The following is a 15,061-nucleotide window of genomic DNA, read 5'->3' as shown; positions in this document are numbered from 1 at the left end:
CAAAGATGTGATTTTTTTCGTTTTTAAGTTATGAGTTTTCAAAAGTTAAATGATGGTCAAAAAAGTTAATTTTACCACTTTTTTCCCAAAAATATATATTTTTTTATTTTTTGCCACTGCAATATTTTTCCAAAAAATGACTAATTGGCTTTAATTTTATATGTCGATCATCTGAATCGATCCAGTAGTTCAAAAATAATAATTTAAAAAAAAGTCAATTTTGGAAAAATTGGAAAAAGTAGATTTTTTGGAACACCCTAAAATGGCACCCTAATGAAGAAAATGAAAAAATACGGGTCTAATATTTTGCGATAAGGAACAATTTCACGAAAATCTGAGAACCACTATATCGGTTTGGCACGGAATAGCTGATTTACAGTTGCGTTTCGGACCATAAGGTGGATGCATAGGAACTACTCAACCATGCTCCCAGAGCTTTTGACATGTGGCTATATACAGGTAAACTTTGATATAACGTACATTTCACTTTCAAAATTGTACGTTGTATCGAATTGTTCGTTATATCGAAGCATAATAAAGAACTCACAAACGTAGTCTATAATACATTATTGTGTTGCTGCTTTAGTAAAGTTAATGAATAACTTCAATCAGAAGACGAAGCCAGCCTTTCTCATGATGTTTCCCTTCGTACTGTTGATTAAAGCATGGTTCATTTAGAATCCGGAATCACAAAACCAGCTGTATTTCGGGATTGATTGAAGGTACAAAACTTGTTTTAGCATCACAATACAGATAATTCATTGTTCTATCAGGAAAAAAATATTGATTTTTTTTTTTCCTCTACACTTTGGAAATATGTACGTTATATCGAGGTAAAATGTACGTTATATCGAGTGACGTTATATCGAGGGTACGTTATAACGAGGGTACGTTATATCGAAGTTTCCCTGTATGTGTGTAGTCTCAATTTATTCAGGTGGAACAGAATTTTCCCTTCTATTGGACGAAGCTGGTCGCTTTTTGGTGTATGCATTTTTTACACGAACCAATAATTAATAGCACTGAACCGAGTTATGGATTCGGCCGTAGGAGAGCAGTTCATAATGGATGATTCACTGTCAATCCCCAAACACCCAGCAAAATCGTTCTGACCGTTAATCCTAGGCTCCATTTACGCCGACCGACCACATTTCGATCACGATCATTTTTGCTTGAAGTTGCAAGTAAATTAGTATTCACTTAAGAAATGTGTCATTTTTTGTGCCGATTAAGCGGAGTTTAGCAAATGGAGATGGCAATCGAGACAGTTGTTACATGACGGTCGCACTCCCTCGACAATATTCATCATGTTATCCACTTTTCCGACAATTAAGCGATCAGAGCACGGGGCATCTTTGATATGAAAATTACCGGAAAAGAATCGACGCAACATTAACCAGATACCATTAAAAATGACAGATCTAATTGAGAAGGTGTATTGGAAGGTGAAGTTCCTCCAGGAATGTTCCCGTTAGTGCCGTTAGTAGAGTATTGGAGTTAAGAAGGGTTGCGAGGAATGTTGATAGTAATTCAGTTGAAGAACCAGAGGAGCTGGTTCACACGTTCGAGAATTGTATCGTAATACTTTTGGCGTAGATAGATTAGAGATTTGTTGCAAAGCGATGTTTCATCTTCTTCTTCTTCAATGGCACTAACGTTCCTAGAGGAACTTCGCCGTCTCAACGTAGTATAACTTGCGTCATTTTTATTAGTACTTAGTTGAGATTTCTATGCCAAATAACACGCCTTGAATGCATTCTGAGTGGCAAGCTCTAGAATACCCGTGATCACAGTGCAAGTCGGAGGAAATTTCTTTGACGAAAAATTCCCCCGACCAGAACGGGAATCGAACCCGAACACCCGGCATGTTAGTTATGACGCTAACCACTCGGCCAAGGGAGCACCGGCGATGTTTCATCTCTTTGATCTTTCTTTTCAGGATTACGATGGTTTCTAATAACCTCGTATAGTTGAGGAAGAGTGAGCTTCTCTTTGCAATTACATCAGAACTGAATGAGAATGTATGTATGAGCATAATTACATGATTGTATGAAAGTTTAGATATTATAATAACCATTCTCTTCGCGACAATTACTTAACAAGGAGATTGGCTATGGGAAGTATGAAAGCATCGTTCTATCGGTGCCAAAAGCATTAGCGACTTCCTCATATGTCCCACGATTGTCTTTTAGTCTTATCAATGCCCTATACTAATAAAGGAGAGGTGTGATAACTGCTAACTGCTACTCGCCTAATTATTTTCTAGCTTTTAGTACATTATTATGTTTAATCACAATTAAACCGTTTAGCTTAAAAAGTTTTTTTACTTATTTTATTTTCTAGTTTTTAGTACATTATCTGCTTCATTGGAATATATATATATATATATATATATATATATATATATATATATATATATATATATATAGATGATATGGAATCAGCTATTTTGTAGCGGCGACCAAATTGGATTGTTCAAGATAAGCAGTTTTTAAATGACAGCAGAGATAAAGGTGTTTTATAAATTGGGTCAGTTCCTATTGGTCAAATTTCTATAAATGTGGGACAACCCTACCTACAGACATACAAACAGTTCAAGCTAAATAAAACCGTTTAATAAAGTAATTTGCTATTTTGTGATTGCGGCCATCTTGGATTTGGATTTTTCATAATCCACTGTGATTTATTATTCAAGCCCTTTCGATACGGCTCTCGAAACAAGCTCCGAATAAACTGCGAATAAACTGGTTGCGACATAGCACAGCATTTGTTGTGGCAGTCAACAATTGAAACTAAATGATCGCAGAACCGTACCGAGTTCCTCGCGATAACGGAAACTGGGTTGTGCTAAAGCAGCGATGACTGCAATACTAGTGATGGGAAAGTACCCCATCCAAGAAGTGGTGGAAAGCTCACAGGAAGGTTTCGTGATCGTCAAAATCAACGGAATCTTCATGTGCAGTTGCTATGCACCCCCAAGATGGTCAGCGGAGCAGTTTCACGAGATGTTAGACGTACTCACGGATAAGGTCAGCGGCCGCAAACCAGTCATCATCGGAGGAGACATCAACGCCTGGGCTGAGGAGTGTGGAAGCAGATGTACCATCGCCAGGGGGTACAGCCTACTAGAAGTCTTCGCAAAACTAGACGTCACACTTCTGAACGAAGGCACTAGCAGCACCTTTCGAAGGGACGGTCGTGAATCCATCATCGATGTAACTTTCTGCAGTTCATCACTGGCGGCAAACACGAAGTGGAGAGTGTCGGAGGGATACACACACAGCGACCACCAGGCAATCCTGTATAGTGTCGGCCAACGGAATCTCGCAGTGGTACGGAATACAAGAACCTTTGAGCGGAAGTGGAGGACAAAGGTTTTTGACAAGGAGCTTTTCGTCGAAGCACTACGCATAGACAGCAGAACTCCTAATCTTAGCGCTGACGGGCTGACAGGAACATTGGTGAGGGCATGAGATGCAGCGATGCCGAGAAGACTGAACCCGACGAATGAACGACGTCCAGCCTACTGGTGGAACGAGACACTCAGCATCCTCCGCGCTAACTGTTTACGAGCCAGAAGAAGAGTCCAGAGGGCACGAACCGATGTAGAGAGAGTGGAGCACCGCGCGTCTTTCCGAGCGACCAGAGCCGCCTTGAAACGAGAGATACGTAGGAGCAAATCGAACTGCTGTAGGGAACTGTGTCGAGACGTCGACGCAAATCCTTGGGGTGAAGCATATCGAATCGTGATGGCGAAATTCCGTAGTTCAACGACTCCCATGTGCACTGAGAGCACAAGGCAGACAATCGGATATCCCCGTCCGGGATATCTTAGGTAGCCGGGATCCTGATCTTCTGCTTCATCTATACCTGTTCCTCAGAAACGCCGATGTCAACGTTTAATGATGTTTCCTTCGTTGTGTTCCCGTTTCATATCCCTCCTATCCGATCGATAAACTTTTACTTAGTCGCGGCAATACATACACACACTCTTTACAGATACACGGGCCAAAGGTTGTGCAGTCCACTGATGATTCAACAAGAGCCAAGGTTGTACCGCTCATGACAACTCTACACGAGCTGATTATTGAGCCGGCTAGTGACCATTCTATGCTGGATTCCTCGAGTCGAGAAGACGCACCACGCTAGATATGGGGTACATACTAGGGGGGCGTTGCTGATTAATGGTCAGCTGCATCCCAATAGGAAGTATCCCGTGTCGGGCACACGTACAGCGCATTGGAGACAGCAACATCCCAATTACGAGAACACTTGTAATACTAACCTCGAGCCGACCGCGAGTAATCGGTTACATATTACTAACATAGATAATAAGAAAAACTGTCAAAATATTGTACTCCGGCCCCGTCAGGCTAACGCCATATGAGCCTTGATAAAAATATATATTTTGGAAAAAAAAAACGACTCCCATGGAATTATGTCCGGAAAAACTCGAGGTCATTGTGAATGGACTCTTTCCGCAGCACGACCCACCGACGTGGCCACCCACACTGTACGGTGAGGACGAAGCAGAGAACGCACAAGTCACCAACGAAGAACTCATCGCGGTCGCAAAAGGTCTAAAGTTGAAAAAAAGCACCCGGCCCCGACGGAATCTCCAATGTGGCCCTGAAATCGGCGATCCTTGCTTTTCCCGACATGTTTAGGGTGGTGCTGCAGAAATGCCTGGATGACGGTCTCTTCCCTGCGAAATGGAAGATCCAAAAGTTGGTGCTGCTCCCGAAACCTGGAAAGCCACCTGGAGATCCAGCATCGTATAGGTCTATTTGTTTGTTGGATACTTTGGGAAAGCTCATGGAGAGGGTTATTCTCAACAGACTGGTGAAATGCACGGAGGGTGATCACGGACTGTCGAAAATTCAGTTCGGGTTCCGGAAAGGAAAGTCGACAGTGGACGCTATTCGGACAGTTATTGAGAAAGCTCAGGTCTCGCTTGAACAAAAACGAAGAGGCGATCCTTACTGCACGGTGGTTTTGATTGACGTGAAGAATGCCTTCAAAAGTGCCAGCTGGGAGGCCATCGCCGAGGCGCTACACAGACTGAAGGTCCCTGGCTACCTGTTCAGGATACTGGGGAGCTATTTCCAGAATAGGATCCTAGTTTACAACATAGACAGGGGACAGATACAGAAGAACATCTCGGCGGGAGTTCCGCAAGGTTCCATCCTAGGTCCTACGCTTTGGAACACGATGTACGACGATGTACTAACGCTGAAACTACCCAGAGGTGTGGAGATCGTGGTATTCGCGGACGACATCGTAATAACTGTACTCGGCGAGACGCTCCAGGAGGTGGAAATGTTGGCGACTGAGGATGTAGACATGATCGGTAGTTGGATAGACAGCGTAAAGCTCCAGATGGCACATCACAAAACCGAGGTGCTGTTAGTGAGCAATCGTAAGGCAGTGATGCGGGCAGAGGTATCGGTCGGAGGACATACCATCGTTTCGAAGCGGGCAGGGAAATACCTCGGAGTCATGATCGACGACCGTCTAAATTTCAATCAGCACGTCGACTATGCATGTGGGAAGGCTTCAAAGGCCATCAACGTGGTGGCGAGGATCATGCCAAATAGCTTTGGCCCAAGCAGCAGCACGAGGCGTATCTTGGCAAGTGTATCTTCGTCGATTCTGAGGTATGGTGGCCCTGCTTGGTTGGCGGCTCTGGATACCCACCGAAATAGGAGGAAACTCAATAGTACATTCCGACTCATGGCCATGCGAGTCGTAAGCGCGTACAGGACCATTTCGACAGAAGCTGCGTGTGTTATCGCCGGTATGATTCCCATCTGCATCACCCTGTCGGAAGACAGCGAGTACTACAAGCGGCGAGAAACCAGAGGTATCCGGAAACTGATGAGAGATGGCAGCAGGAATGGGATACGGCAGAAAACGGTAGATGGACGTACAGGCTGATACCGGTACTATCGATGTGGTTGAACAAGAAGCACGGTGAGGTTAAGTTCTACTTGACACAGTTTCTGTCTGGACATGGCTGTTTCAATATCTACATCGGTTCGGGCACGCAGCTTCACCCCTCTGTCCGGAGTGTGGAGATGTGGAGGAACCACCGGAGCACGTCATCCTTTTCTGTCCCAGGTTCACCGTAAGGCGCGAGGGGCTGCCCTCACTTCATGTCGGGAATATTGTGGAGGAGATGTGTCGCGACGAGAGGATCTGGAATACCGTGAGCAGTGCAATCACACAAATCATGTCGGAGCTGCAGCGGAAGTGGAGTGTCGATTAGAAGATCAATCAATGAACAGTTCTGCGATTGAACCCATGAACTTGCTCATAGTAAGACAACGTGAATGTTTGAAGGTATTGATAATAAAAAAACAAATTTTGGGCGGGACGAAGTTTGATGGGTCAGCTAGTATATGAGTTAACATTCCTCTTGAGACCACCTTGAATCGCCAACTCGACCGATTGCAGCAACATCAGCGGCAATTGGCGGAAACAATCATTTCATTGGAACCAGAACATCAACAAACAGCGCGATCATCATCCCACCAGTAAGACACATCATCGTTCGCTTTATCGCGAACCCAACTCCACACGCAGCGCGGACGCGATAGAAGAGAATGCAGAATCAGCATCAACGATAACGGGACACCGAGTGCACGCTTTCGATTCCCAGAAAATAGTATCTTTGTATAAACTAAGAAATCGGCAGGCCTCTGTATAAGGAAATGAAATAAAGTTAGTCTAGATTTAGCGACCATCGAAAACGGTTTGACATTTTTAGTTTTTAAAAACTCCGAAGTTCATGGAGGGAACTTAACTGGCGCAGTCTTTGTGGATTAGTTAAACGCGTTCCGCGAGTGATTAATGTGAGAAAAAACCGGCGTATTCCATCGAAAGGACATCGAAGGAAAAAGCATCATCAAGAGGATATTGATGATTTGAGGACCTCCAACAGAAGCACCCGGAATCAGCGTTGAACCTACACTATCGAGGGGACATCGATAAATAAATTGTAAGAAATTTTAATTTTTCTCTAATTTCAAAAAGAACAGATAAACGCTTTACTGAAAAAAACAAAAGCGCTATCTTGTTCCAGCACAATAATCATTACTAATTAAGAGAGGTTAGCCCAGACCACCTGTAAGCGACCCTCTGAATATCACAAACAAAAAGTGTTCTAACATAAACCAATCCAAACGATAAAAAAAAAACATTTTTATAAAATAAGAGAAAAATAGTTTTAGAGAATAAAACAAGTGTGAAAAAAGTGAAAATTAGCGAAGAAACTTAAAATAGCAAGAAAGTGAGAATTTTTTTATTCTGTTTCTGTGCATTTGATGTTAACCCGAAATATGAGTGAAAATCTATTAGACAGAATTGAGGAGTTAGAGCGCCTGCTAGAACAGCAGAAGCTACAACTAGATAGAATGCAAAACTCTTCTAGACAAATAACAGTTCCCGACCTACCAGCAAATAATTTTGATGTTACTAGAATTCCGGATATCATTAAAATGATTCCAGAATACAATGGTGACATTAAGGGATTACCTGCGTGGATCAATTCTGTTGAGCAGAAATTGGAAGCTGCAATATTGCACGTACCCGAACCAAACAGGGAAAATGCCGTTAAAGTGTGGACTCTAATTATTAGAGATAAAATATCGGGGAAAGCTAATGAGGCTCTCATAAGCAATCAAACTGAATGCCAATGGGAAGCTATAAAAGCTCACCTCAAAGATAGATTTGGCGATAAAAGAGATTTATCTTCAATAATTAGCAAAATTCCGTACATTAGGCAAAACAATAGAACAGTCGAAGAATATTACGATGAATGTTCTGAAATTTTGGCAGATATGAACGCAAAAGTTTTGTTGGATCCTGAGCTGAAAGATTGTGCAAAGGCAGTAATGGCTTCATATGAAGCCATGCTAACAAATTCTTTTATAGATGGGCTACGAGAACCTATTTCCTCTTTAACTCGCACTGGAAGAGCAGTAAAATTAAATTCTGCTTTTCAGCATGCAATGGAACATGAAAATGCAAGTAGGAGACGCAGGGAAAATAATACTAAACTTTCTATAGATAAACTTCCGAGCCCGCAACGCTTTCAGCCTGCAACAAATTCAAACTTCGTACAAAGAATTCCCTACAATTCCAATTTTCAGAATCCAAACTTTATTTCTAAAAGGAATTTCCATCGACCCATACAAGGAGCTCAACCCCAAAATGCCAATATGAACTCAAACCAAAATTACCCTCCACGTGCATTAGAGAATCAACCATCTAGCTCGAACTTCATGTTTAACAAAAATTATATGCAAGCTAAACCCATGTTAACTGCCATAAAGCAAGAACCAAGATCGCAAAATAATTTCAGAAGGGTTCCCAATACGGAAAATCACATTCATTATCAGGAATTCAATGAGAAACCAGAAGAACAATTGGATGAAACATACGGTTATCAAGAAACATACGAAACACCTGAAGAACCAATCTCCATAGATGACGAAGTAAATTTTCCGTCGGATCAAAATCCGATTCAGACCGAATAACACCAAATAATTTTCTCCCTTATCTCGAAATTCAAACAAAGTATAAAACTTTAAAGTTTTTAGTAGACACCGGAGCAAACAAAAACTACATTTCCCCCCAGTGTACAAACCCTTCTGCACGGAAAATCGGACCCCCTAGTAGATTCAAGAATATAAACGGTTCTTTCGATTTAACCCAATATATTGAATCAGACATATTTTTCAAGTACCAATCTTTTCCTAAACAAAAATACTACCTATTTAAATTTCATGATTTCTTCGATGGACTCATTGGATACGAGTCTTTGAATTCATTAGGTGCTATCATCGACACTTCATCTAACACACTCAACATTGGTGATATTGCCATCCCGATGAAGAAAAAATACCCTAATTACCTACTGATAAACTTGAATAGCAATGAAACCATTACCAAATCGATTCCCGTATCTATTGTTCAAGGTGACTTTTATGTTGAAAAAGACATTTTCATCACGCCTAACATCCTAATACCGACTGGTGTCTACACTGCTAAGAGAAACCAAGCAATATTCCCCATCACTAATATGAAAAATAAACCAACCATTCTGCAATTTGATACCGCGATTCCCATCAAAGAAATTCATAATTTCGAAGAGATTCTAAATTTTCCAAAAAACCCCTCTGCAGAAACTAAAATATTTCAAGAAATTCGAACCTCACACCTAAACCACGAGGAGAAAACAAAACTTTTCGACGTTATTCAGGAATACAAAGATGTTTTCTATCAGGAAGGCTCAGATCTTTCTTTCTCTAACGTAATAAAACACAAAATAGAGACTAAAGATGACATCCCCGTTCACAGCAAAAGTTATCGTTACCCATTTATTCACAAAGAAGAGGTTCAAAGGCAAATATCCGACATGTTATTAAAAGGAATCATTCAACCAAGCACATCACCCTGGATCTCACCGATATGGATTGTACCAAAAAAAATAGATGCATCGGGAAAACAAAAATGGCGACTGGTAGTTGACTACAGGAAACTTAACGAGAAGACTGTAGATGACAAATACCCCCTGCCAAACATAACTGATATTCTGGATAAGTTAGGAAGGTGCCAATACTTCACTACTCTCGATTTGACCTCTGGATTTCACCAAATCGAGGTACATCCTAAGGATATTCCCAAAACAGCGTTTTCAGTCGAACACGGTTTATATGAATATATTAGAATGCCGTTTGGTCTGAAAAATGCGCCCGCGACATTCCAACGGGTCATGGACCATGTTCTCCGTGGTCTAATAGGAAAATGTTGTCTCGTTTATATGGATGATATAATCATCTTTTCAACATCCATTCAAGAACACATGGAAAACCTCAGAAAAATCTTTGTCGCCTTACAAAACGCAAATTTAAAAATCCAACTAGATAAGAGTGAGTTCTTAAAGAAAGACGTTTCATTTCTCGGACATATTGTTACGGATCAGGGTGTGAAACCGAATCCTGACAAGATTGAAGCAATTAAAAAATGGCCTTTACCCAAAAATCAAAAAGAGCTGAAAGGGTTCCTAGGAATTTTGGGATATTATAGAAAGTTCATACGCGATTTCGCGAAAATAACCAAGCCTCTGACCGCCCAGCTTCGTAAAGGTGAATGTATAGAACACACCCCTATTTTCGTAAAAACTTTTGAAACGTGTAAGACTTTGCTAACTCAGAGTAACATATTACAATATCCTGATTTCGAGCGCCCATTTATATTAACCACGGACGCCAGTAAATTTGCAATAGGAGCAGTGTTATCCCAAGGAGTCATTGGACAAGACAGACCTATTGCATACGCATCAAGAACCTTGACAAAAAGTGAAGAAAATTATTCAGCCATTGAAAAAGAACTTCTCGCCATAGTATGGGCCGCAAAGTATTTCCGACCCTATCTATTTGGAAAGAAATTCACACTCTATACCGACCACCAACCTCTCACATATGCACTTAATCTCAAAACCCCAAACTCCAAACTGGTCAAATGGAGATTACAGATGACTGAATTCGACTTCGATATAAAACATCGGCCCGGAAAACAAAATATAGTAGCCGACGCTCTTTCTAGAATACCTGTCGAAATTAACTTGAATGAAGAAGATTCAAGCTCAATTCACTCAACAGATACCGATGTTTCGGAATTCATAGAATGCACCCAACGACCCCTGAACGAATTTCATAATCAAATCATTCTAAAAAACGGCGAAATTGATTCTGAAAAGTTTGAAGAAATATTCCCGAAAATGTACCGAAGAACTATAACAAAGTTCGCTTTCGGCGTACCTTCACTTATCCGAATATTCCGAGATTACCTGGACCCAGGCAAAGTTAATTGTATCCATTGTCCAGAATCACTCATACCATCCCTGCAAGTAGTTTACAAAAACTATTTCAGTAGGTGTAAGACATTCAAAATTAAAATAACCCAGAAAATCCTGACTGATATCCGATCAGCAGAAGAACAAAACCAGACTATTGAAGTTATCCATGAAACAGCACATAGAGGTATACTTGAAAACAAAGCAGAAATATCTAGACAATTTTATTTTCCAAAAATGAAAGAGAAAATTCGACAATACGTAATTTTGTGTGGAGTCTGTAACAAACAAAAATACGAAAGACATCCCTACAAAATAAAATTTGCGGACACCCCAATTCCTAAACAGCCTTTAGACATCGTTCATGTGGATATTTTCATCAACCAACCTGATTTATTCCTCTCTGTAGTGGATAAACTTTCAAGGTTTGGAACTCTTCTTCCAATCAAATCACGCAGTATTCCCGATATTCGGAAAGCCCTACTCAAATATTTTTCACTATACGGAACCCCAAGGCTATTAGTTTCAGATAATGAACCAGCTATTAAATCCATAGAAATCCGAGGACTTCTGCACGATTTGAATGTCGAACAATACTTCACACCCTCTAATTATAGCCAAGTGAACGGAATAGTGGAACGCTTTCATTCCACTATTAGCGAAATTTTTAGAACCAATAAACATAAATACGAAGCACTTTCGGAGAAATTCTTGATAGCATGTTCCCTTTATAATAACGTTATACACTCTGCTACAAAACTCAAACCCCGCGAAGTATTCTATGGACTGAAAGATGGAACTGAGCGACCTTTAAACTTAAACGCCATTATCGAGTCCAGAAGTAAACTCTATGATGAAGCAATTCTGCAAATTACTAAAATGCAAAAACAACAAAATAATTACCATAATTCCAAGAAAGAAGACCCCCCTGTGTTAGAACCTGGAACTAGTACCTTAAATAAGGTTCAAGGTATAAAATCTAAGACTAGAGATCGATATGAACCCGTTCTTGTTGTAACAGATCGAACCAGAACTTATAAGGACAGAAACAATCGGAAACTTCATAAAGCTAAATTGCGCAGAATCAGAAAGTGACAGTTGGCACACCGTCTCTTCTTTTCACAGACGAACATGAATCACGAATCCAGCGACCAGCTCCTATTCTCGCTGTGCTTAATGCACCTCAAAGCGATTGAGGAAAAATTCACCCAACGTCAACCGCTGCAGTTTACAAGCGCCGAAGCTAGAGCCCAGTTAAAAATAATCAATTGCTTCTTTGAGCTTGCTGCAGGAGCCACCGTAAGACAGAACTTTGCGAAACAATGTACAAAATACCTTACCGATTTAGTTGACGACCTACGCGACACAATAGAATGGAATATCCATAATCCCAGAATGATTACAACTAAATGAAGATATTCATTACCAAAAATACTGAATAATTTCTTTTTCATATCTTTTTAGAGGCACACGACCCGGTAAAATTCTGGAAAATCAACAAGGACCACACAATATCCATTATACATTCATTATATAACCACACAATATTCATTATACACATCTCATAAAAAACAGAAGAATTGTTTTGAAACGCGTAACCTGCGACTAACATATGAAAAATAGAGAACAGAACAATTTTTCAAAATTGAATAAAATAAAATTAAATAACTTAACAAACACACTAATATTTCATTTTTTTTGCAGGTATTCTTATTCATCAGAAAAAATTGTGTAAAGGGGAGAGAAAATAAAGTAAATAAATAATAATAAATTCAAACAGAAAGGTAATAAAAAAAAAAATAAGTATGTAATATTCCTCAGATACAGTATTTTATATAAAATTCACGAAATTTGTCAACAAGAAAATATCTCGAATTCATGCAATTTCAAAATTATACTTTTTCTAAAGCAACAACTATATTGATAATAACATTTACTAACATTTATCTTAAGTGAATAAAATACATTGTAATTTTATTTCTTCAAATTCCTCATATCAAAACAAAACAAAAAAAAACACAACTCTTTATATTACTATCTGATCAAATGTATAGGAAAATGTTACGGAATATACTGATAGCATGGCTGACAGCTCTCACCCAAATACACAGTGATCCAATTTTAAATATCGTGGATCTTGGAAATAACCCAATAGTGTTAATCAAACAAATTAATTGCAAAATACAGACTGGAACAATAAACATTATACATCCAATCAACTTAGATCAAATTGAGGAAAGCGCAGAACTTGTAACAGCAAAATTTTATGCTCAACTAACATTAACTAACCCATTGCACGAAGTTATAAAATTCCGAATCAAAAAGCTGTACTCGTCCCTCTACGCATTAAAACCACAAAAAGCGCACCGACAAAAGAGATGGGATACAATAGGCACCGCGTGGAAATGGATCGCCGGTTCACCTGATGCACAGGACCTGAGAATAATCAATTCATCCATGAATGACCTCACCAATCAGAATAATCAACAATATCAAATCAACGAAAATATCAACAACCGAATTACCCAACTGACACAGGCGATTAATCAAATAGCTAGTTCAATAAATAACAGTACGAAAGAATTGGATATTTTACAAGCAGTTACCACGATGTTGAACGTTGATATTGTCAATGAACTTTTAGATAACATTCAAGAAGCAATCGCACTCACCAGAATTTCTGTCATCAATAACAAAATTCTAACAACACGTGAAATAAATGTGATCAAATCTGCTCTTCAGGACCAAGGAGTAGAAATCAACTTTCCGGACGAAGCGCTACAATTTGTCACACCCAAAATTGCCGTCAATAATGGAGACTTACTGTGCATTCTGCACGTTCCCGAATTGGAAAACTCTACATCTACAATTACAAGAATTTTTCCGCTCATCGTAAACGATCAAGTTATCAAAACCTACCCAAGCCACGTAATACGACATGGGCCGAAACTCTTCAAAACCAGTAAACCTGAAGATTTTGTACAAAGATCATCCTACATTGACGAAATCGAAGATGACTGTATCAAACCAATCATACTCGGAAAGGAGTCTCGCTGCATCTCAATTTTCAAGAATGACACAATACAGCAGTTGATCAACGAAAACACTATATTAATCTCAAACGCCCGAAACCAGACACTCAAATCCAACTGTGGACCCGATGATAGAACTATCACCGGAAATTTCATAATCAAATTCGCAAATTGTACAGTCAAGTTCAACGGTCATAAGTTTCAAAATTCAGAAATAATCGGTGAAACCGAAGTTCTGTACGGAGCACTTTATAACACTCTAATTCACTGGACATTACAAAAAGAGCATGACATTACAGAAATACGCGACACAGCGATTATCAACAGACAGAAATTAGATCACATTCATTTACGACAGAATAGTCTTCGTTTCAGTCTATGGACAACATTCGGAGGAATTTCTTTGTCAATAGTGATTTGCTTCATAGCCGTAATTCTTTGTATAAAGAATATTAACATTTGCCCAGTATTAAAACTTGGAAGATCAAAATTAAACATCGATCCGAGACGGCTCGAACTAAAGGAGGGAGAAGTTAACATTCCTCTTGAGACCACCTTGAATCGCCAACTCGACCGATTGCAGCAACATCAGCGGCAATTGGCGGAAACAATCATTTCATTGGAACCAGAACATCAACAAACAGCGCGATCATCATCCCACCAGTAAGACACATCATCGTTCGCTTTATCGCGAACCCAACTCCACATGCAGCGCGGACGCGATAGAAGAGAATGCAGAATCAGCATCAACGATAACGGGACACCGAGTGCACGCTTTCGATTCCCAGAAAATAGTATCTTTGTATAAACTAAGAAATCGGCAGGCCTCTGTATAAGGAAATGAAATAAAGTTAGTCTAGATTTAGCGACCATCGAAAACGGTTTGACATTTTTAGTTTTTAAAAACTCCGAAGTTCATGGAGGGAACTTAACTTATGTATAAAAGGATTCCTGCCTTTCTTTCTGTCTTTCTGATTCTTATGGACTAGGAAATTACTGAACCGATTGAGGTGAAAATTTGTAAGTAGGCGTTTTTGGGGAAGGGGAAGGTTCTTATGATAGTTCGAGACCCCTCCCCCTCTCTAAGGGGGTGCTGCCATACAAATGAAGCATAGATTTCTGCATAACTCAAGAATCAATCAAGCAAACGAAACCAAATTTGACATGT

The 15,061-nt window shown here is 39.9% G+C and overlaps 1 protein-coding gene across 1 annotated transcript; it reads left to right on the top strand.

The window, feature by feature from the left end:
* The first annotated feature begins 6,409 nt into the window (after positions 1 to 6,409).
* LOC129779266 (uncharacterized) lies at positions 6,410 to 14,811 on the top strand. The gene is made up of 2 exons (XM_055786655.1): positions 6,410 to 7,000; positions 12,326 to 14,811. Exon 2 carries the CDS (start codon positions 12,908 to 12,910, stop codon positions 14,558 to 14,560), a length of 1,653 nt encoding a protein of 550 aa, XP_055642630.1. The 5' UTR covers positions 6,410 to 7,000; positions 12,326 to 12,907; the 3' UTR covers positions 14,561 to 14,811.
* The last annotated feature ends 250 nt before the right edge of the window (positions 14,812 to 15,061 follow it).

The sequence above is a fragment of the Toxorhynchites rutilus genome, chromosome 3, assembly GCF_029784135.1.
Source record: "Toxorhynchites rutilus septentrionalis strain SRP chromosome 3, ASM2978413v1, whole genome shotgun sequence".
Classification (NCBI taxonomy): domain Eukaryota; kingdom Metazoa; phylum Arthropoda; class Insecta; order Diptera; family Culicidae; genus Toxorhynchites; species Toxorhynchites rutilus.
The sequence above is the reverse complement of the archived record's forward strand: the minus strand, read 5'-3'. Positions and strand labels throughout refer to the sequence as shown.